We start from the raw sequence: 23,481 nt of genomic DNA, 5'->3' as shown, positions 1-23,481 counted from the left end.
TTCCACTGGTCTAATGTTCATTCCTTGTGTTCTTTAGCCCAAACAAGTCTCTTCTGCTTGTTGCCTGTCCTTAGCAGTGGTTTCCTAGCAGCTATTTTACCATGAAGGCCTGCTGCACAAAGTTTCCTCTTAATAATTATTCTAGAGATGAGAAGGTGTGTCCAAACGTTTGGTCTGTACTGTATATGTAACTTTTATTGTCTCCTTATGTTGCTCTAAGCCCCAGCTAATTAAGGGAATGAATATTCACCTTCTTCCCCAGCCAGAATCCGGCCCACTGCACTGAACCCAGCATTCACACTCTATGCCTGCTGAACTACCAGGATCACAACATCGCAATCTTCGGTGGCTCTCCTGAACTGAGAGTGACAAAAACATAGACATACACAGTCACTCTTCGATCAGGAGTGCCGCCGATGATTGTGATGGGATCCTCAGGCTGATAGTAGCGGTAAAACAGCAGGCAGAGTGTGACATCATGGGTCGAGGAAGAGTTGGAAGGATCCCATACATATTAGTTTGTTGGCCAGTCCCAATAAAATGGGGTTCAGAAGATCTCTCTCTAATTTGTAGGAGAGCCTTAAGTGGTATGATAGTCAGTCCAACAATAGAAGCGATAGTGGCTTCTTCTGGAGGGGTGCTCATTTATACACTATTCCCAGAGGGTATTGCTTGGCTGAATGTCAGAGGGGAGAACTAGTATCTATAAAGAATATAAACAGAAAAGTAAAAAATCAGCCAGAAGACATTTTTAACCAGGAACCATATTTAACAAAGGACATTCCTGGGAACTTTTGAAATGTGACATGTGTCCTTTGTTATCATCCCAATTCTTTTCCAAATTCAATAAAAGTTACGAGCGACATCACAAAACGCAGTTGCTTTCTGCCGAAGATTTTTCTTTTCCAGAACATGAAATTTCCATTGTATATCAAAATTTCAGTTCAAAATGAGTTCCAGATTCCCACGATAAAAACTGTAACTCTGCATTTCATCCAAAATACCATACAAATGATAGATTGTATTCATAGTAAGAGCAAATACCTCCCGGACTGGGCCTACAGACGTTGCCCCTATAACATCCAGTACAGATGGTCTTATGACCGCTAAAATCTAGTTATACAGATTAATTAGGTCACCATGATGTCACCCAATTTATTTGCGCTTCTCTTCTAATATTCTCCATGATACTGGCCGTGTGGGTTCAGGACACCTTGTAATTTCGGATACTAATGACTCATATGGCGCGATACTGAAAACTTACAAGTAACAGATGGCAGTAACAGCTAATCTGCTTAGATCTGACTTAAGACCATAAATCTTACATCTATTACTTTCCTTGTCAACAAAGATGAAATTTAGGTTTTGTGATCTTCTTATCAGAAGTGGTGATGTGGAGATTAAGGGGTACTTTGCACGCTGCGACATCGCTAGCCGATTGTAGCGATGCCGAGCGCGATAGTCCCCGCCCGCGTCGAAGATGCGATATCTTGTGATAGCTGCCGTAGCGAACATTATCGCTACGGCAGCTTCACACGCACATAGGCTGCTTTCACACATCCGGTTTTTGCAGTGCGGCTCAATCCGGCTCAAAAACCTATGCAACGGATGCGGCGAAAAAAACGAATCCGTTGCATAAGTTTTTCCATGCGGCCCGTCTGTTTTTTGATGGATGCAGCTTGATACTGAGCATGCGCAGTGAAAAAAAACCGCATGTGGCGGCCGGATCTCGTTTTTGCCGCAGGACGCCGCATCCGGCGTCCATAGGCTTGCATTGTAAATCGGGCCGCATCCGGCGCGATGTGGTTTTTTCGCCGCATAAAAAAACATGCCAGGCAACGTTCCATCCGGCCGCCGCATGGGCTAAATATGCCGCATCTGGCAAAAACCGGACGCAACGCAAGGCCATGCGGCACAATACGGCGCCAATGCAAGTCTATGCAGAAAAAACACAACCGGCGGCAAAAAAAAAAAAAAACAGTTGCGTTTTTTCTGCAAAGCAGCGTATTGTGCCGCACTGCAAAAAACGGATGTGTGAAAGCAGCCTTACCTGCCCTGCGACGTCGATCTGGCCGGCGACCCGCCTCCTTCCTAAGGGGGCGGGTCGTGCGGCATCACATCGACATCACACGGCAGCCGACCAATAGAAGCGGAGGGGCAGAGATAAGCGGGATGTAAACATCCCGCCCACCTCCTTCCTTCCTCATTGCAGGCGGGACGCAGGTAAGGAGATGTTCCTCGCTCCAGCGGCTTCATACACAGCGATGTGTGCTGCTGCAGGAACGAGGAACAACATCGTACCTGTCACTAATGAATACAATATTCATGGAAACAGTGGGGGAGATCATATTATAAACCATCGTCAAGTGCTAATGCACATATATTCCCCCATAGTTGGAAATAATTAAAGGATCAACTCCTACAATAATGCAAACAAATGTGAAACCACACAATGGAGTATAAAAATTTACTAATTTATTAAATATATATAAAAGACATACATTTAAAGAGAAAACATTCTATGTGTTGATACACAATAAGAAAGAGACAAGTAGCAAGGAGGTAGTAAATCTCAAAAAGGTGGAGACCACATGACTACACATGTTAAAGAAGTTGTCCAGTTACCAAAACTGATTTTTTTTTTTTCTGATAAATCTTGCTATTATGTGCCTCTCCACACATCTATCACGTTATTTTACCAATATTACCTTTTATCGTGCTCTAGCATAACATCTTCATTTCTGACTCCAGCCCTGATGGAGTTAATCGCTCTCTTGACTTCCTGGGTTCAGTTACTACAACTTCCATAATCCTTTGCAGTAACTAGCAATGAATCTATCTCACACCCACTCTGAGCTCCACCCAAACTGTTCCCTCCCCTCAGATCTCCACCACAACAGTTCCCTCCCCTCCTTCCTGTGTGCACTGCCTAATCATGGTAATCATGGTGTATACAGTTGGTACTATGCAGAAGAAGTCACAGAGTGGAGACAGTTAGTGACATATAGCACACTATGTGTCAGAGCAGAGCATGTCACTGTCTCCACTCTGGGACTTGTTGTGCAGGTGACCGGGTGCTACATGTCACTTACTGTCTCCACTCTGGGACTTGTTGTGCAGGTGACAGAGTGGAGCAGATTGGTCCCATGCAGCGTCCGGTCACCTGTGCTGCTGGTAGGATTATATGATCACACTGCCGACACCGCCCGCTCTCCTGACAGCTGAGCACAGCGGGCAGGTGGGCAGTGTGATCACATACTTATGTGACAGGGGGGATTTCAGCGGAGGAAACCCCCCTGTACTCTGTAGTGGCCCGGTCCAGATTGTGTCTGTTTCTTTAAGTACATTTACTTATATGTAATATTATGCTATATGTTAAAGGTAAAGCATTTTTCATTTGTTGTGTTCTAGCACCATCTACTGGTGAAAACTGTAAGAATCTGAAGTGTTCATTGGGTGTTATCCTATTGGCTAGTTCTTGGTCACATGGCTCAATAGGTGGAGCTATTCTCCAGCCTCTGTCTAGAAACAACTGGAATGAGCTGGTTCTGGCTGACTCTCCTCTGAGGGAAGACATTATGTGGAGAATCTCTTCACCACAAGACTCCTCCTAGGCCCGAGACCTAGATTTTCATCATTTCCTGATTTTTACAGCCAATATGCTGAAGGCTTCCTATCCTGACATTGTGCATCTCTTCAGACAGTAGGGCATACTGACTATATACCAGACCCTACTGCACGCAGATTGGGGAAGTTTGAGGGTCTCCCGCCCCACTGCAATATTAGTGGCTTTCATGCCATTGTCCACGCACCAGCCGTCCGCTCCCCGTAGCACGCTGGGCAACTGTCTTCATTTGCTTACAAGTACTGCACGTGTCTGAACTAGCAGTGAAATTAACCCCAGGACTCCAGGTCTGTACAATCTTATGTCTACCCTCTAAACTCAAGAGACTCTGAACCTAAAGCATACCAGTATTAATTCTGAAACAAATCGTGCACTTAAAGCTCCAGTACCCTAATTGCACTTCAGCATTCAACTCCAAGCTGTATTTGCCGTGGCCTACCCACGAGAGACTGTGAAACATATATTCCATATTGATTTGCTTTGTTCCTGCTATATATTAAAGCAACTGTTATCCCCAAGACCGTGTCTGTGGACTGTCCATCAGCTGTGGATACTGTGTGGGGGTGGATAGCAGGGAACATCTGGGCCCTTACATACTCCACACTGGAGCCCGTACCTCCCACAGCTGACCGATGGTAAGCGGCGTGCTCTGCCTTCACCGCTCCACACTAAAGCTCTCCGGATCCTCCCCTCGATGCTGGGCTGTGACGTGCGGTAGTTACCGCCCAGAGCCCAGTCAATTAGTGTGAGTGGCGCCGGCATCCTCTAACGTAAGCGTCAAGTTTGAGAGCCCAGAAATGCCGGGACGTCAGAGGATTCTGGCGGCCACAGCTCCAGGGGGTCATGTGACAGGCACTGAGCATGCAGGATAGCGCTGCTCAGTGCCAGAACTGGAAATACAAGCCAATGGAGAAGATGCATATAATGGTAAGTGACACTCATTGGGAAAATAAAAAAAAATGGGTGAACCACCCCTTTAATAGTCAAGGAGGTCTGGGGGGGCAAAAGGACACCAGAATGCAGGTAGAGCAAAAACGTTCATAATTCCACCTCCCACAGACCAAATTCCAATAATATCCCACTAGAAAAAGGGGGGGCTAGTCACCCACGTTGTCACCAGTCTGCGTCCCGTACAGTAGGTTAACAGAATTTCAAAAACGTATTTACCTTAAGGACACGCAGGACACACAGGGTTAAGTGGGGTCACCCTCCTGATAACCAGACAGGATCAGGTAGTCACTGGTCAGAGCCCGACGCGCGTTTCGTGATCCTTCTTCACACACACGTGTGGTGGCCCTTGAAGAAGGATCACGAAATGCGTGTCGGGCTCTGACCAGTGACTACCTGATCCTGTCTGGCTATCAGGAGGGCGACCCCACTTAACCCTGTGTGTCCTGCGTGTCCTTAAGGTAAATACGTTTTTGAAATTCTGTTAACATACTGTACGAGACGCAGACTGGTGACAACGTGAGTGACTAGCCCCCCCCTATTTCTAGTGGGATATTATTGGAATTTGGTCTGTGGAAGGTGGACTTATGAACGTTTGTGCTCTATCTGCATTCTGGTGTCCTTTTGCCCCCCAGACCTCCTTGACTATTAACATGTGTAGTCATGTGGTCTCCACCTTTTTGAGATTTACTACCGCCTTGCTACTTACCTCTTTCTTATTGTGTATCAACACATAGAATATTTTCTCTTTAAATGTATGTCTTTTATATATATTTAATAAATTAGTGGATTTTTATACTCCATTGTGTAGTTTCACATTTGTTTGCATCGTACCTGTCACTGCAGCGAAATTATGGAAATGACCGACACTACACAGATCACAGATTTACGACGCTTTTGCGATCGTTTACCGGTGCTTCTAGGCTTTACACGTTGCGACGTCGTTACTGGCGCCAGATGTGCGTCACTTTCGATTTGACCCCGACGAGATCACAGTTGCAATGTCGCAACGTGCAAAGTACCCCTTAAGTCTTGATCATGAATTGGAGACTGTGTTTCTGACAATCCTCCTGCGATTAGGTCTTCTATTTTATTTTTTATTATAGGAAGAAAAACTAAACCGGACATCTAATTTTGTGTTGGTGTGCACCGACTGCCTACAATCATGTGGCGGATATATATGGAACTTACGCCGTTTATTTAACACTTTTATTTTTATGGATGATAAAGCCAAATAAGTTGGGAGGCTGATGACCCATAAGTGAGCTCCAGAGGAACGAAGGAAGTATTGTACTATTAGGCTATGTGCGCACGTTGCGTACAAGCCCTGCAGAAATTTCTGCAGCGATCTGAAGAGCACATGTGCGCTTTAGATTGCTGCAGAAATGTCCGTAGTGAGCGCCGATTCCATGCGCTCTGCCTGCAGCTCCTGCCATAGACAGAGCAGGAGCTGCCGGCAAAGCGCAGGAAAGAAGTGACATGTCACTTCTTTTTGCGCAGCGCTTCGGCAATAGCCGAAGCGCTGCGCTCTTAAACGCCACGTGCGCACAGCCCCTGCACAATCTCCATAGACTGTGCAGGGGACGCAGGACGCATGCAGTTACGCTGCGCTACAAAGCGCAGCGTAACTGCATGTTTTTACGCGACGTGCGCACATAGCCTTACTGTGCACATACAAGTGCAGATTCTGCACATACACTGTTCTTTTGGCACTGCTGCAGCCTCAGAGACATACAGTGCCTTGAAAAAGTATTCATACCCGGTAAACTTTTTTTTTTTTTTTTTTACCATTTTCTCATATTTCTCCCACATGCTGAAATGTATTGTATTGGGATTTTATGTGATATACCAACACTAAGTAACAAATAGGCTTGAGTTGTAAAGGAAATTATATATTTTTTTTAGAATATTAAAAAAATATAAACCTAAAAATTGTGAAGTGCATTAGTATTCAGCCCCTTAAGGGTACTTTACACACTGCGACATCGCCAGCAATCTCATTAGCGATGTGAAATTCTAGATCGCAAGTGCGATCTTTTGAGATCGCACATAGGTCATTTTACGCATGTGCGATCTCGAAAGATCGCACTTGCTATCTAGAATTTCACATCGCTAATTAGATCGCTAGCGATGTTGCAGTGTGTAAAGTACCCTTTAGTCAATACTTTTGTAGGACCACCTTTCTCTGCAATTTCTGCTGCAAGTCTTTTAGGATACGTCTCTACCAGCTTTGCACATCTACAGTAGAGGATGAATTTTGGGCCCATTTTTCTTAGCAAAATAGCTTTACCTCAGTGAGATTGGATGGAGTCGTCTGTGACCAGCAATTTATAAGTCCTGCCACAGATTCTAACTACGATTTAGGTCTGGACTGTGACTATGCCGTTCACACATATTAATATGCTTTGATCTAGACCACCCATTGTAGCTCTGGCAGTATTTTAGGGTCATTGTCCTGCTGGTAGGTGAACCTACACCCCAGTCTCAAGTCTTTTGCAGCCTATAACATGTTTTCTTCCAGGATTCCCCTATATTTAGCTTCATGTATCTCCCCATCTACTCCGACCAGCTTCCCTGTCCCTGCTGAGAAAAAGCATCACCACAGCAGAATGCTGCCACCACCATGTTTGACGGTGGGAATGGTGTTTTCAGGGTGATGTGCATTATTTGTTTTTTGTCACACTTAGCATTTTACATTTAATCCAAAAAGTTGTACTTTGCTCCCATTTCATTAGAGCACCTTTTTCAACATGCCATGGGGGTCACAGTTCTCTAGTAAAAAGATACCAAAGTAGAACTTAAAGGGCTATTCCCATCTCCAATGTCCTATCCTAGTAGGTGAAATAATAACATTAGCAAATAACTCCAATTAGAGAGGTAGTATAGTTCTTCTGTTTCACTGCCTCTTACCTCATGTTCATGTCATTGTAGGAGTTTAGGAATCCATGGTTATGATCCCTAGCAACTAACTGGCTGTGACTATTGACGTGGTCGTAACCATGGATACCTAGGGTCCTGCAATGCCCTGAACATGAGGTAACAACATAGTGAATCAGAAGAGCTATACTACATTTCTAATAGATGAAATTTGCTAATATTATTATTATTATTATTATTATTATTATTATACCTACTACACATTAGGATAGGATCTTGGACATGGGAATACCCCTTTAATATACGTTATTGAGGTCACATTGTACTGATTGCTAACTTTTGGGGGGGGGGGGGTTCGTGTTTTTTAGCTTTTCTTTTTTTTGTACATTTACAGAATAACATTATTTGTACTGCTAGAGATTCCCTTAGGCTAAGTTCACATTTCCGTTGTTTTGCATCAGTCACATGCGTTGCTTGACACATGTGACTGATGCGTTGTACAACGGATGATAACGGATGACAAAGAAAAGAATTTCATTGTCGGACTCCGTTGTGTGCTGGGGGCGGAGTTCGGGGGGCGGAGCTGAGGACGTCAGTGCCGCGGTCTGCATGGCTGGGGACAGGTGAGTGAGTGAGAGTGTGTGTGTGTGTGTGTGTGTCTGTCTACATGCATGTGTACATGCGGAGTGCGGGAGGGGGGGGGGGGAGTGCGAGGGGGCGGATCCGAGCGGGGACGTGGAGCTGAGGACTTCAGTGCCGCGGGGACTGCAGGGCTGGGGACAAGTGAGTGTGTGTGAGTGTGTGTGAGTGTGTACACATGCGGAGTGCGGGAGGGGGCGGAGCCGAGTGGTGAAGTGTCGGCCTCCTTGCACACTGTATCCAGGGTAAATATCGGGTATAAGCAAAGCACTTTTTGCTTGGTTACCCGATATTTATCTTGGATACCAGCTTAGCGCGGGCTCCCTGCACCCGTAACCACTGTAAATATCAAGTAACTAACCAAAGCGCATTGCTTGGTTACCCGATGTTTATCCTGGTTATGGGTGCAGGGAGCCAGAGAGCGCATGCGCAGCAAAATCCTACGGATCATGCTGCTCAAAAAACGTTACAGGCTGCGTTGCTCCCGCCCGGCGGTCAGTTAAAAAACGACTGACCGCGACGCAGCGGATGCAACTCATCAACATCAGTCGCAATCCGTCACTAATAGAAGTCTATGGGGAAAAACAGGATTCCTGCAAAATATTTTGCAGGATACCGTAATTCCTCAAGGCTACGGATTGTGACTGATACAAAAGAACGGAAGTGTGAACTTAGCCTAACGGGGGCTTTACACGCTATGACATCGCTAATGCGAACTCGTTGGGGTCACGGAATTGGTGACGCACATCCGGCCACATTAGCGATGCCGTTGCGTGTGACACCGATGAGCGATTTTGCATCGTTGCAAAAACGTGCAAAATCGCTCATCGGTGACATGGGTGTCCATTCTCAAAAATCGTTACTGCAGCAGTAACTAGGTTGTTCCTCGTTCCTGCGGCAGCACACATCGCTCCGTGTGACGCCGCAGGAACAAGGAAGCTCTCACCTGCCTTCCGGCCGCTATGCGGACGGAAGGAGGTGGGCGGGATGTTACGTCCCGCTCAGCTCCGCCCCTCCGCTGCCATTGGGCGGCCGCTCAGTGACGTCGCTGTGACGCCGCATGGACCGCTCCCTTAGAAAGGAGGCGGTTCACCGGTCACAGCGACGTCGCCGGGCAGGTAAGTGCGTGTGACGGGTCTGGGCGATGTTGTGCGGCACGGGCAGCGATTTGCCCGTGTCGCGCAACAGCGGAGGCAGGTACCCACACTAGCGATATCGGGACAGATATCGCAGTGTGTAAAGCCCGCTTTAGGCTCGCATACCATTTTTTTGTCTTACATGGGTAAATCATTAAGTATGCGTTAGGTTGATCTTCATAGTGGTGCAATCTTAACTTGCACTTCTCTATTCATTACCTTTGCAGTTCACAAGTACTTGCTACTATGGTAAGTATTGGTATATAACAAAATCCAATAAAATACATTTAAAGGGGTTGTCCACTACTCGGACAACCACTTCTCAATTTGTATGTTTTCCCCATTTAAGATAATAAAACCTACACTCACTTCTGGTGCCGGTGTTGTTCCAGCAGTGTCGGCACTGTCACTGCCGGGATCGCGGAACTGTGTGACATCACATGATCCCTGCGCCTTCACTCTCCACGCCTTCGGACAAATTTGTTACATCAAGAGGAAGTGAGCACTGCTGTGCTTGGCATTCCCCATGATGTGAGTGATATGTGCAAAGGCGAAGAGAGAGTGAAACAGTGGGGGAAAACGGATTGAGAAAGGGTTATCCAAGGAATGGACAACCCCTTTGTGTTTTGTGTAGAACATGAAAATAAATGTGGAAATGTTCATGGGGTATGAATACTTTTTAAAGGCACTGTAGCAACAGATAAAAGGAGTTTTAGTCGGTCAACATTATAAAATCTTTATTAGTGCATAAATACAAAAGACAGTTCAAAAGGAGAACTTAGTAAAAACATAGAACAATGCATATAAAAGCACATGACAATGCTGTAATAGGGAGTGTAACACACAAAAACCCTGGAAAATGTGTCATATACACAACACTGGATGAGCACATGCAAAGATATAAAATGCAGACTCAAGAAAGATGGGTACAATGGGTATAGTACACAGCCAGCACTGGGAGTATATTAAAACTCATGAATAATGTCCCTATAGCATGTGTGCTATTAGACTGACAGCAACAATGGATCAGTCATTCAAGTAATAAGGACACAGATTAACGCATATCTACCTTCTAGTAGTGCCAGTGCCAATGCAGGTGCTGGATGGAAGACAGTCTCTGTGAGGAAGACTCCCGTATACAATGTTGACCAACTAAAACTCCTTTTCTCTGTTGCTACAATATTTCCTGGAGTGGTCTAGGATGATGCCTCCATATTAGTTGGCAGATCTCTTTTTTTAAAGGCACTGTATATGGGGCTGTCAAGTTCGGAGTCAGAAGAGCCACGAACAGTAAGTGCAACACAAGGATGTGTGATTACAGCCTAAAGCGGGCTTTACACGCTGCGACATTGCTAATGCGGAGTCGTTGGGGGTCACGGATTTTGTGACGCACATCCGGCCGCATTAGCGATGCCGTTGCGTGTGACACCAATAAGCGATTTTGCATCGTTGCAAAACCGTGCAAAATCGCTAATCGGCGTCACGGGGGTCCATTCTCAATTATCGTTACTGCAGCAGTAACGAGGTTGTTCCTCGTTCCTGCGGCAGCACACATCGCTGCGTGTGACGCTGCAGGAGTGAGGAAGCTCTCCTTACCTGCCTCCCGGCCGCTATGAGGAAGGAAGGAGGTGGGTGGGATGTTACGTCCCGCTCATCTCCGCCCCTCCTCTGCTATTGGGCGGCGGTTCAGTGACGTTTCAGTGACGTCGCTGTGACGCCGCACGGACTGCCCCCTTAGAAAGGAGGCGGTTCGCCGGTCACAGAGACGTCGCCGGACAGGTAAGTATGTGTGACGGCTCTGGGCGATGTTGTGCGGCACGGGCAGCGATATGCCCGTGTCGCGCAACAGATGGGGGCGGGTACCCACACTAGCGATATCGGGACAGATATCGCAGTGTGTAAAGTAGCCTTCAGGCTTTAAAAAAAGGTGCTAAAGGGATGGTTGGAGAAGAAGGGAATTTTGTTTACTTACCGTAAATTCCTTTTCTTCTAGCTCCTATTGGGAGACCCAGACAATTGGGGTGTATAGCTTCTGCCTCCGGAGGCCACACAAAGTATTACACTTTAAAAAGTGTAACCCCTCCCCTCTGCCTATACACCCTCCCGTGCATCACGGGCCCATCAGTTTTGGTGCCAAAGTAGGAAGGAGGAAACTTATAAATTGGTCTAAGGTAAACTCAATCCGAAGGATGTTCGGAGAACTAAACCATGAACCAAAGAACAATTCAACATGAACAACATGTGTACACAAAAGAACAACAGCCCGAAGGGAACAGGGGCGGGTGCTGGGTCTCCCAATAGGAGCTAGAAGAAAAGGAATTTACGGTAAGTAAACAAAATTCCCTTCTTCTTTGTCGCTCCATTGGGAGACCCAGACAATTGGGACGTCCAAAAGCAGTCCCTGGGTGGGTAAAAAGAATACCTCGATAAAAAGAGCCGTAAAACGGCCCCCTCCTACAGGTGGGCAACCGCCGCCTGAAGGACTCGCCTACCTAGGCTGGCATCTGCCGAAGCATAGGCATGCACCTGATAGTGTTTCGTGAAAGTGTGCAGACTCGACCAGGTAGCCGCCTGACACACCTGCTGAGCCGTAGCCTGGTGCCGCAATGCCCAGGACGCACCCACGGCTCTGGTAGAATGGGCTTTCAGCCCTGAAGGAACCGGAAGCCCAGAAGAACGGTAGGCTTCAAGAATCGGTTCCTTGATCCACCGAGCCAAGGTTGACTTGGAAGCCTGCGACCCCTTACGCTGGCCAGCGACAAGGACAAAGAGCGCATCAGAACGGCGCAGGGGCGCCGTACGAGAAATGTACAGTCGGAGTGCTCTCACGAGATCAAACAAGTGCAAATCCTTTTCACATTGGTGAACTGGATTGGGACAAAAAGAAGGTAAGGAGATATCCTGATTGAGATGAAAAGGGGATACCACCTTAGGGAGAAAGTCCGGGACCGGACGCAGAACCACCTTATCTTGGTGAAACACCAGGAAGGGTGCTTTGCATGACAGCGCTGCTAGCTCAGACACTCTCCGAAGTGATGTGACTGCCACTAGGAAGACCACCTTCTGCGAAAGGCGTGAAAGAGAAACATCCCTCATCGGCTCGAAAGGTGGTTTCTGAAGAGCCGTTAGCACCCTGTTAAGATCCCAGGGTTCTAGCGGACGCTTGTAAGGTGGGACTATGTGGCAAACCCCCTGCAGGAACGTGCGTACCTGCGGAAGCCTGGCTAGACGCTTTTGAAAAAACACGGAAAGCGCCGATACCTGTCCCTTGAGAGAGCCGAGAGACAAACCCTTGTCCATTCCGGATTGAAGGAAAGACAGAAAAGTGGGCAAGGCAAACGGCCAGGGAGTAAAACCCTGATCAGAGCACCAGGATAAGAAGATCCTCCACGTCCTGTGGTAGATCTTGGCGGACGTTGGTTTCCTGGCCTGTCTCATAGTGGCAATGACCTCTTGAGATAACCCTGAAGACGCTAGGATCCAGGACTCAATGGCCACACAGTCAGGTTGAGGGCCGCAGAATTCAGATGGAAAAAAGGCCCTTGAGACAGCAAATCTGGTCGGTCTGGTAGTGCCCATGGTTGACCCACCGTGAGATGCCACAGATCCGGGTACCACGACCTCCTCGGCCAGTCTGGGGCGATGAGGATGGTGCGGCGGCAGTCGGACCTGATCTTGCGTAACACTCTGGGCAGCAGTGCCAGAGGGGGAAATACATAAGGCAGTCGAAACTGCGACCAATCCTGAACTAATGCGTCTGCCGCCAGAGCTCTGTGATCTTGAGACCGTGCCATGAATGCCGGGACCTTGTTGTTGTGCCGGGACGCCATTAGGTCGACGTCCGGCGTTCCCCAGCGGCAACAGATCTCTTGAAACATGTCCGGGTGAAGAGACCATTCCCCTGCGTCCATGCCCTGGCGACTGAGAAAGTCTGCTTCCCAGTTTTCTACGCCCGGGATGTGAACTGCAGAGATGGTGGAGGCTGTGGCTTCCACCCACAGCAGAATCCGCCGAACTTCTTGGAAGGCTTGACGACTGAGTGTGCCGCCTTGGTGGTTGATGTACGCCACCGCCGTGGCGTTGTCTGACTGAATTTGGATCTGCCTGCCTTCCAGCCACAGCTGGAACGCCTTTAAGGCTAGATACACTGCCCTTATCTCCAGAACATTGATCTGAAGGGAGGACTCTGTCTGAGTCCAGGTTCCCTGAGCCCTGTGGTGGAGGAAGACCGCTCCCCACCCTGACAGACTCGCGTCCGTCGTGACCACAGCCCAGGATGGGGGCAGGAAGGATTTTCCTTTCGACAGAGAAGTGGGAAGAAGCCACCACTGAAGAGAGGCTTTGGCTGCCCGGGAAAGAGAGACGTTCCTGTCGAGGGACGTCGACCTCCTGTCCCATTTGCGGAGAATGTCCCATTGGAGTGGACGCAGATGAAACTGCGCAAATGGAACTGCCTCCATTGCTGCCACCATCTTCCCTAGGAAGTGCATGAGCCGCCTCAAGGGGTGTGACTGGGCTCGAAGGAGAGATTGCACCCCTGTCTGTAGTGAACGCTGTTTGTCCAGCGGGAGCTTCACTATCGCTGAGAGAGTATGAAACTCCATCCCGAGGTAAGTTAGCGATTGGGTCGGTGTCAATTTTGACTTTGGGAAATTGATGATCCACTCGAACCTCTGGAGAGTCTCCAGAGCAGTGTTCAGGCTGTGTTGGCATGCCACCCGGGAGGGTGCCTTGACTAGAAGATCGTCTAAGTAAGGGATCACCGAGTGTCCCTGAGAGTGTAGGACTGCCACCACTGCTGCCATGACCTTGGTGAAGACCCGTGGGGCTGTCGCCAGGCCGAAAGGCAGTGCCACGAACTGAAGGTGTTCGTCTCCGATGGCGAAACGCAGGAAGCGTTGATGCTCTGGTGCAATCGGCACGTGGAGATAAGCATCCCTGATGTCGATTGATGCTAGGAAGTCTCCTTGGGACATCGAGGCGATGACGGAGCGGAGAGATTCCATCCGGAACAGTCTGGTTTTCACGTGTCTGTTGAGCAGTTTGAGGTCCAGAACGGGACGGAATGATCCGTCCTTTTTTGGCACCACAAACAAGTTGGAGTAAAAACCGCGACCACATTCTTGAAGGGGAACAGGGATCACCACTCCTTCTGCCTTCAGAGTGTTCACCGCCTGAAAAAGAGCATCGGCTCGCTCTGGGGGCGGAGATGTTCTGAAGAAACGAGTCGGAGGACGAGAGCTGAGCTCTATCCTGTAACCGTGAGACAGAATGTCTCTCACCCATCGGTCTTGGACATGTGGCAACCAGGCGTCGCAAAAGCGGGAGAGCCTGCCACCGACCGAGGATGCGGTTTGGGGAGGCCGAAAGTCATGATGAGGCCGCCTTGGAGACGGTGCCTCCGGCGGTGTTTGGAGGACGTGACTTAGACCTCCATGAATCAGAGTTCCTCTGGCCCTTCTGTGGCCTGTTGGACGTGGAGAATTGAGACCTGGCTGAGGGCCGAAAGGACCGAAACCTCGGTTGTATCTTCCGTTGCTGAGGTCTGTTTGGTTTGGACTGGGGTAAGGACGAGTCCTTTCCCTTGGATTGTTTAATAATTTCATCCAGTTGCTCGCCAAACAGACGGTCGCCAGAAAATGGCAAACCGGTTAAGAACTTCTTGGAAGCAGAGTCTGCCTTCCATTCGCGTAGCCACATGGCCCTGCGAACTGCCACTGAATTGGCGGATGCTACCGCTTTACGGCTCGCAGAGTCCAGGACAGCGTTCATGGCGTAGGACGAAAAAGCCGACGCCTGAGAGGTTAAAGACACAACCTGCGGAGTAGAGGCACGTGTGACTGCATTAATCTCAGACAGACAAGCTGAGATAGCTTGGAGTGCCCATACGGCTGCGAATGCCGGAGCAAAAGACGCGCCTATGGCTTCATAGATGGATTTCATCAGGAGCTCTATTTGCCTGTCAGTGGCATCCTTGAGCGATGAACCATCTGCCACTGCCACTATGGATCTAGCCGCCAGTCTAGAGACTGGAGGATCCACCTTGGGACACTGAGCCCAACCCTTAACTACGTCAGTGGGGAAGGGGTAACGTGTGTCATTAAGGCGCTTAGTAAAGCGCTTGTCCGGAAATGCTCGGTGTTTCTGGACTGTATCTCTGAAGTTGGAGTGATCGAAAAACGCACTCCGTGTACGTTTGGGAAACCTAAATTGGAATTTCTCCTGCTGAGAAGCTGACTCCTCAATCGGTGGAGTTGGAGGAGAAAGTTCTAGCACCTGGTTGATGGACGCTATAAGGTCATTTACTATGGCGTCCCCTTCAGGTGTATCAAGATTGAGAGCAGCGTCAGGATCAGAGCCCTGATCTGCCACCTCCGCTTCATCCTCCAGAGAGTCCTCATGCTGAGACCCTGAGCAGTGTGATGAAGTCGAGGGAAGCTCCCAGCGAGCCCGCTTAGCCGGTCTGGGACTGCGGTCCGTGTTGGAGTCCTCACCGTGGGACCTAGGAGTCACCCCAGGAGCACTTTGCTGCGCCGACCGAGGGGGGCCTGGGGGCAATGATTCAACAGTGCCCGGGGCCTGTGTTACCGGTCTGGACTGCAAAGCTTCTAGTATCTTAGCAGACCATCTATCCATAGACTGAGCCATGGATTGTGAAAGTGACTCAAAGTTTCTCAGCCAACACTGCAAACTCTGTCCCTGCCACCTGGACAGTGGTAGCCGGTGGCTCTACCTGGGCCGAGGGTCCCACCAGTGGCTGAGGCTCCGGCTGAGTGAGTGTCACAGGGGCCGAGCATTGCACACAATGAGGGTAGGTGGAACCTGCAGGTAACATAGCCGCACAAGAGGTACAGGTTGCAAAATAAGCCTGTGCCTTGGCACCCTTGCTTTTTGCGGACAACATGCTGTTGTCTCCTCTTAGAGCAATCAGTGAGGGTATATAGCCAAAAACAAATAATGCGGCCGAACAGAGCAAATGTATACAATATATGGATATATATATACACTTCGGCACCCGGGGGGGGCCAGCACCTGGTAACAGGTGCGGCTTACCGACCGCCCTCAGCGGTTGTGTGTCCACCAGATTCCCTGCCTGGGCCTCCCAGAGCTGTGGAGCTCGTCTGAAGTTCTCCACCGGCAGAAGTGATGTTAGCAATGGCTGCCAGCGTTCTCAGAGGAGGAGGGGGCCGTGGGCGTGCCTCAGAAAGTGCGGGAATCTGGTGCCCCACAGTGCTCAGTGAGGGGGGAGGAGGATACCTAAGTATGCTCCAGCCCTCACCGCTGACGTCCAGTCTAGCGTCCCGCCCTTACCCCTGACTGGCAGGCCCGGGGGCGGGAGTATGCGGTACTAGGCCGCAGAAGCCGGGGACTAAAGTTAGTAACGCGGCCGGGAAACAGTCGCGGTCGGCGCGGTAGTCCCGGCGATACCAAACACACAGCAGCCGCTGCACACAGGCGCTCTATGCGCCGTCCCCAAGGGGACACAGAGTACCTCAGAGAAGCAGGGCCTGTCCCTGATGATACCCGGTCTCCTGTCCGTCAGATTCCCCCAGGGGCTGCGGAGGGAGCCCGGTCCCAGTGCATGGTGACCGGTTAGGATCCCACTTCTCCCAGAGCCCCTAAGGGATGGGGAAGGATAACGGCATGTGGCTCCAGCCCTTGTACCCGCAATGGGTACCTCAACCTTAACAGCACCGCCGACCAGAGTGGGGTGAGAAGGGAGCATGTCGGGAGCCCTGTTAGGGGCCCTCTTTTCTTCCATCCGATAAAGTCAGCAGCTGCTGCTGACTAAAATGTGGAGCTTGCGTGGATGTGTCTGCCTCCTTCAACACAAAGCGAAAAACTGATGGGCCCGTGATGCACGGGAGGGTGTATAGGCAGAGGGGAGGGGTTACACTTTTTAAAATGTAATACTTTGTGTGGCCTCCGGAGGCAGAAGCTATACACCCCAATTGTCTGGGTCTCCCAATGGAGCGACAAAGAAAATAGAATTTTGCTAACCACAACTAAATCTTTGACACCGTTGGCACAGCTCATAGGTTTATATGGTGTCAGACCTCGCTCAAAGCAACATTAGCCCTTATCCAAATGCAGGTGGCAAAACTAAATCAGAGTAGGGGGCACCACACAGTCAGTGTGAGATGAAGATGGTACAAGACATCTTTCTAAGGTTAAAGGTTTGTCAATTTTAGGACCCCGTAGCGTCTAAAATCAACTCTCCTACTCCTATGTAAATCAGCACTCAACTATATCTGGGCGATCAAAGTGTCCTGCTGAATCTTCATTCAGCCCCATCCTTAGGGGTACTTCTTACATAGCGAGATCACTACTGAGCCACAGGTTTTGTGACGTGCCAGTGAGCTCATCAGCGATCTCGCTGTGTGTGACACTAAGCAGCGACCTGGCTTCTGCTGTGAAATCTCTGATCGTTACATACTGTTCTGGTTCATTTTTTGCTCGTTGGCCTTTCGCTGTGCAGCACACATCTGCGTGCTTGACTGCGGGAGACCAACGAGCACCGACTCTGTGTAAGCAGCGTACGCTGGTAACCAGGGTAAATATCGGGTAACTAAGCAAAGTGCTTTGCTTAGTAACCCGATGTGTACCCTGGCTACGTGTGCAGGGAGCCAGTGCTAAGCGGTGTACGCTGGTAACCAGGGTAAATATCAGGTAACCAAGCAAAGGGCTTTGCTTGGTTACCTGATATTTACCCTGGTTATCAAGCGCAGCATCATTACAGGAGCCGCTGGTGGCTGGTCGCTGGTGAGATCTGCCTGATTGACTGCTCACCAGCGACCATGTAGCGACGCACCAGCGATTCTGACCAGGTCTTATCGTGGTCGGAATCACTGGTACGTCATTTATTGAGACGGTACCCTTAGGTCTTTGTTGAGGTTTATGGACACTTTAAAACCATCTATTGTCTGCACAATATCTCACAACAGTGCCAATAAAAGAGTGTGTGTGCAGTATCTACACTTGTATGGGCAAAGTCATATCACAATATGTCCTGTGCTGCTGGGAGCTCCCTTTTAGGTTATCAGCTTCACAATTTATCTTGTGGAGACCTACAAAATGTAGATTACTAAGAAGATGAAGACGCATGAAAGGAAACATGACTGCAAAGTCAGACTACACAGGTTGTCTGTAGTCTGTTACCATGGAGATGGTTTGTAAGAACAGAATACACAAAATGGTAGGAAATCTTGAACTCAGACAATCTAAGAGGTACTTCATCTCTAATTTAAGCTGCATCGGGACAAGAAAAATGTGGTTGAAGAAGTGTACATAGCCTTTATGGGAGAGCACCATAAAATGAGAAAATAAAACTTAGAATAATTACAATGTAACAAAGATGGCCTGGTTCTTGTCCCTTTCTCCACCCGTATGCAAAGCATTAAGAAATGATTATTTAGTCAATATATCAAATTACCTATTGTTGGCCACTGGGAGGGCAATCTCAAACTTTGCCAAGAACTGGAAGTACTGTTCCTCTGTCTGCTTGGTGAAACCAGTGCCAACCAGCAGCATTCGGAGGTCCTCCGCTTTGATGACCCCATTTCGTGCCACAGATTTGGAGCTTTTAATGTTGATGATCCTCTCCAGACATTCAGAGAGCCAGACAGGATCCAGGAAATATAGGTTCCGTAGTCCATGGCTGGTGTCAGGAAAGTGAAGCACAGTACCAGTCTCGATAAGAAATCCGATTGCTGTAAGGAGGAGAACAGATGACATGTGCCGCATATGACACACTGTAATAGGCACTTCTACATCAAGATACCACTGAAATGTCTTACTGGCTGCTTTTAATACCTGCTTGCATGTCCTCATAGTCCCGGATGTCATTCCCAGGACTCTGCTCTATGAGCTGCTCGATCTGCTCATCCGTCAGATATTGGACCTCATCCTCATGGACTCTTATCTGCTGTTCTCTCAATACGGCTTCCTGCAGGTTCAGGTAGCTTTTAGGAATCTGTATTGAGAAGATTATATGTACTTTTAGATGAAATGCAGATCACAGGACCACGAGGAGAATTGTAAATGACATATTGCAATGTAACTTTCTAAATTGCTGAGGCTTTTTTTTATCGTACAACTTTTATCCGTGTTTTTCATCAATATACTATAATGGGTCCATGTTGTAAGGGGCTGTTCATACATACATGTTTTTTTGCAGACTGAGTTGAGTGTCTGCAAAAAAAGAAATTCAGACATGTCCATTTTTGATCTAAGTAACAGATCAAAACTTGACCATGCAAGTCAGTGAAAAACTCGCATAGCACACAGATACTAGTTGCATCTTAAAACCGAACAGAAGCTTTAGACACCTTCATCAGTGTTTTTGTATTCAAGAATAACTAATGAAACACTGATGGTAAAAATGGACACACTGACTGTGAGGAATATGGCATACCAAACATGCCAGTCATATGCCACTTATTCATATGTACAGACATCCTGACCTGCAGGAAGAGGATGTCACCAAAACAGGACAGAAATCCAATACCAAGATCTGGGAAAAATGGCAGGTAACAAAGTTAATTATAGCAAAGAAGCAGCCCTGACCCGAGCAGGATGACAAAAGTAATTCAGCTAGGGAAGTAGGCGGGTAATCGCTGGCTTCAGAAAAGCTTCAAATGGAGGCGGGGGGGGGGGGGGGGGGGGTCAGTCAGCCTGGTTCTGGGGTAACAATTATAAGATTAGGTTGTGTGTAGCTCCCACAAACATGGCAGGCATATCGGCCTCAGAGCAGTGGGATGCACATCACACATGTTTTGCCTTAATTGTTGGATGTGCAAATCAGCCCATAATTAATAACTAGTCGAGGGAAGACCATAGACCCATCACGTTTCATAGCTATGAATAGATAAAATCATAAGAAGAAACATGATTGTAATATCTTCCATGTGTGACGCTCAGAGGCCGAGATATGAGAAAAGCTGCCATTTCATACTTATCTGCAACCTGAAGGCACATCCCATGTCCAACCCGGTCATAGGTCACCAGGTGGGCGGTACATGGGAGGTACATGAGTTCATAAAAACCAAAGTGGACATTTTGAAAGGGGTTATTCTCAGAGAGGTCATGTACAGTAAACGTGTGGGGAATCCCAAGGAAATTAGTGGCTCTACAGCACCTACCCTGCGGTGAGCCAGCACCAAGGCTTAGCAACAAAGAAAAGGTAACTGCTTCATCTTTATATCTACTTGCAACTATCTCGATCCAGCATAGTGGTTGAAGTCACATTACAAATAGTTATAGCAAAAAGTCACATTTGGGCACATGAATGGCCAATTTAGCGCATGAATGTGGAGGTGGAAAACAAGCCACAGAATAAGGTGTTAAAACTGATTTGTCAACTTACCAGCCTCCCAACCAGTTTCTGGGACCCAATAGTACTGCCCACATCTTTCATATTGCAGGCAGCATAGAATATAAGATGACGTAAGCTTTCTAGGCCTTCCAGTGTCTTGCAAGAAAGTTCACTGGGAACATAAAATATTATATGCAGTTATCAGAGAAAATAAAATACAACCAATAAACCATATAATTGGGCACATGGGGTACACACAATACCAGGAGCTCTTTAATATTTAGATAAGGCCATATCAATAAAACATAGAAAAAACATTGTGTGAGGAACGCTCACTTATATGGATGATCCAATAACAGATGCGCAGAAAAAGAAACTGCATTTTATGGGTTTTTGTGAGGTCAAATCAGTAAAATGTCTACAAAGTCATGAATATTTTATTGAGCCCTGTAAGTCTAAGCTAATAAACTATTAAAGCAATGCGGTCAATCGTAGGCCCATCGGCTAAAAGATATAGATTAGAATCTAAACAAGCGGAGATGGATTAGCAGGGTCCACTAAGGACATAGAACAAGACGTAGTGCTCACTGCAAGTGCTTGATGGTAATATCTGGGAATCCCGTGGCTCGAGACCCAGAAGGAGAGCGGCAAAGAGCCAAAACATAGGCACGAAGAGTGGCGATTCTCTCTAGACGGAACTTGGTTTCAATGAAGTCCAGATGTGTCCCAACTACCAAAACGACAGCGTTTGGGGCTTTTGCCTAAAGGAAAAAAAAACAAAAAAAAAAAAACATGGGATATTCTTTAATTCTCTTGCATTGATGTATGACTAAAATCAACATATAAAACTCTTTCTTCATCACAAAGTAAAGGTATAACTCCCATCATCCTAATCTTTATTCTATGTGCCCACGTTGCCTTTTTCTGTGCTTCTTTTCTGCACATAAAAAAAAGCATATTTTGGCAGGAAAAAAGGCGCATTTTTTATCGCATTTGCACGTTTTTCCCATGCTTTTTTTTTTGCTTTTTTCCCCAGTCATGGTGATTGTGGAGGTTCAGGCCCCATACCCAAGCAATCGCCGCCGGGTCTCCTGCTGAAGTTGCAGCCAGGACCCGGCTCTCACTGCCCAGAGCGGTGCCCGCACCACTTCCGCAAGTATAACCTCCTGAATGCTGCGATTAATGCGATCGCAGCATTCAGGAGGCAGGGAGAGGAATTGCTTACCTCTCTCCCAGGCGGTTGGGTTCCTGTAATGCGATCAAAAGGACCCGATCGCTGCCATGACAAACCTGAGTCGTCACAATGATGACCCCAAGTTACTGAGCTATGGAGAGCCTCACACACCATGCTGTATGCATGGTGTATGAGGTGAACTGTACAGATATAATCCTCTGTAGTGATAAAGCATTACAGGTGATTATAGAAACGCAGAAAAAAAAAAAGAAGAAACTATTGACACGCTGCTTCTTTTTATGCAATAAAATCTGCAAGGAAAAAAGCAACATGTGCACAGCAAGTCAGGAATCTCATAGACTTTGCTGGGATTTTTTTTTGCCTTGGAGTATTATAATCTGCAAGGAAAAACGCATGAAAAAAAAAAAAGCACAAAAAAAAGGAACATGTGCACATAGCCTTCCAATACTTTTTACTCACCTCGATGTTTAGCAGCCAGAACTGGAGATTAGATACGGCTTCCTCCCCCAGAGCCAGGTTCCACACCACAATATACAAGGCCTTGTCGGTAAAGAAGCACTGGTTCACTGCGGACATTGTAGAAGAACCTCCCATGTCCCAGACATGAAAGTGCACAGAATCAACCTACTTAAGCAAGAAAAAGCCATAAAAGAAGGAATAAAGGAATCCTAAACACATCATGGCAAGTGGGTCAAGCACAATGTATTTTTAGTCAAAAATATAGATATGCCGGACTTCCCACAAATACATGTATCATCTACCTACCCATATAATATGTGATAAATAGAGGATCGCTGAGAGTAAGATTGCTTGGACTAGTGGAGATGTAGTGTGTATGACTGATAGAGCAGTTATCATCGTCAGTCCCATAGAAGTGAATGATCATGCCTTCGCACTACAGCTCCATTACCAGAGGGGGCGTTGATCACCAGATCAGATATTGATTGCTCCCCTATACCAAGCACAAATGAGAAATGGCTTTTCAGTTTTTAAAATACTAGCCAAAAGATGAAACCGATGTATGAAGAGGTTTGTGTAGGATTTATCTTAAATTAAGATCAAGGTAAAAATAATGGTCTTAAGAAAATGTGGCCCTTATACTGAAGGGTGAATAGAGCAGGGCACATGAATCGTTATACAAATTAGAAAATGGTCATTACCTCTAATGACATCCAGCACTGAGCACCCAAAGTCTAATGAAAAGTGGATTACACCTAAAATTTGACACATTTATCAAACAAAATGAACTACTGTGATAAATCCGGCACATTTTAAAGGGAACCTGTCAGGTCCAATATGCACCCAGAATCCACAAGCAGTTCTAGGTGTATATTGCTAATCCCTGCATAATCGTCCCTGTAATCACTAGCATAGATAAAGAGATCTTTAGAAAAAGTATTTCTAAAGATCTTTTATCTTATGCTAATGAGTGCGGGCACTAGTCCCCTGGGCGTTAAGGCCCAGTCACACACAGTGACTTACCAGTGATCCCGAAAACGATGCGACCTGATAAGGATCGCAGGTAAGTCGCTGGGAGGTCGCAGGTGAGATGTCACACAGTCAGATCTTACCAGCGATGCAGGAACAATACAGGTCACAGTAGCGATCTGTATAATGATCTCAGCAGTCACTGTGACCCTGTCACACAGTGTCAAACACAGCGATGCGTCCTGCCCAGCAGGACATCACCTTTGAAGAAAATGGCCTGGACCATTCTGCAACAACTAGAGATCTCACAGCAGGGGCC

General features: G+C 47.5%; 1 protein-coding gene across 4 annotated transcripts in view; it reads right to left on the bottom strand.

The window, feature by feature from the left end:
• LRRK1 (leucine rich repeat kinase 1) overlaps positions 1 to 23,481 on the bottom strand; it is a 171,360-nt gene that overhangs the window by 76,665 nt on the left and 71,214 nt on the right. For all 4 annotated transcript variants that reach the window (XM_075346006.1, XM_075346009.1, XM_075346007.1 and 1 more), the window contains exons 15-19: positions 22,194 to 22,358; positions 21,128 to 21,300; positions 20,591 to 20,711; positions 19,039 to 19,198; positions 18,659 to 18,935 (exon numbers count right to left, since the gene is read on the bottom strand). In XM_075346006.1, coding sequence (XP_075202121.1) covers positions 18,659 to 18,935; positions 19,039 to 19,198; positions 20,591 to 20,711; positions 21,128 to 21,300; positions 22,194 to 22,358 — 896 coding nt within the window. The remainder of the gene's footprint in view (positions 1 to 18,658; positions 18,936 to 19,038; positions 19,199 to 20,590; positions 20,712 to 21,127; positions 21,301 to 22,193; positions 22,359 to 23,481) is intronic.

The sequence above is a fragment of the Anomaloglossus baeobatrachus genome, chromosome 4 (assembly GCF_048569485.1).
Source record: "Anomaloglossus baeobatrachus isolate aAnoBae1 chromosome 4, aAnoBae1.hap1, whole genome shotgun sequence".
Classification (NCBI taxonomy): domain Eukaryota; kingdom Metazoa; phylum Chordata; class Amphibia; order Anura; family Aromobatidae; genus Anomaloglossus; species Anomaloglossus baeobatrachus.
This window is presented reverse-complemented; position numbering and strand designations above follow the sequence as displayed.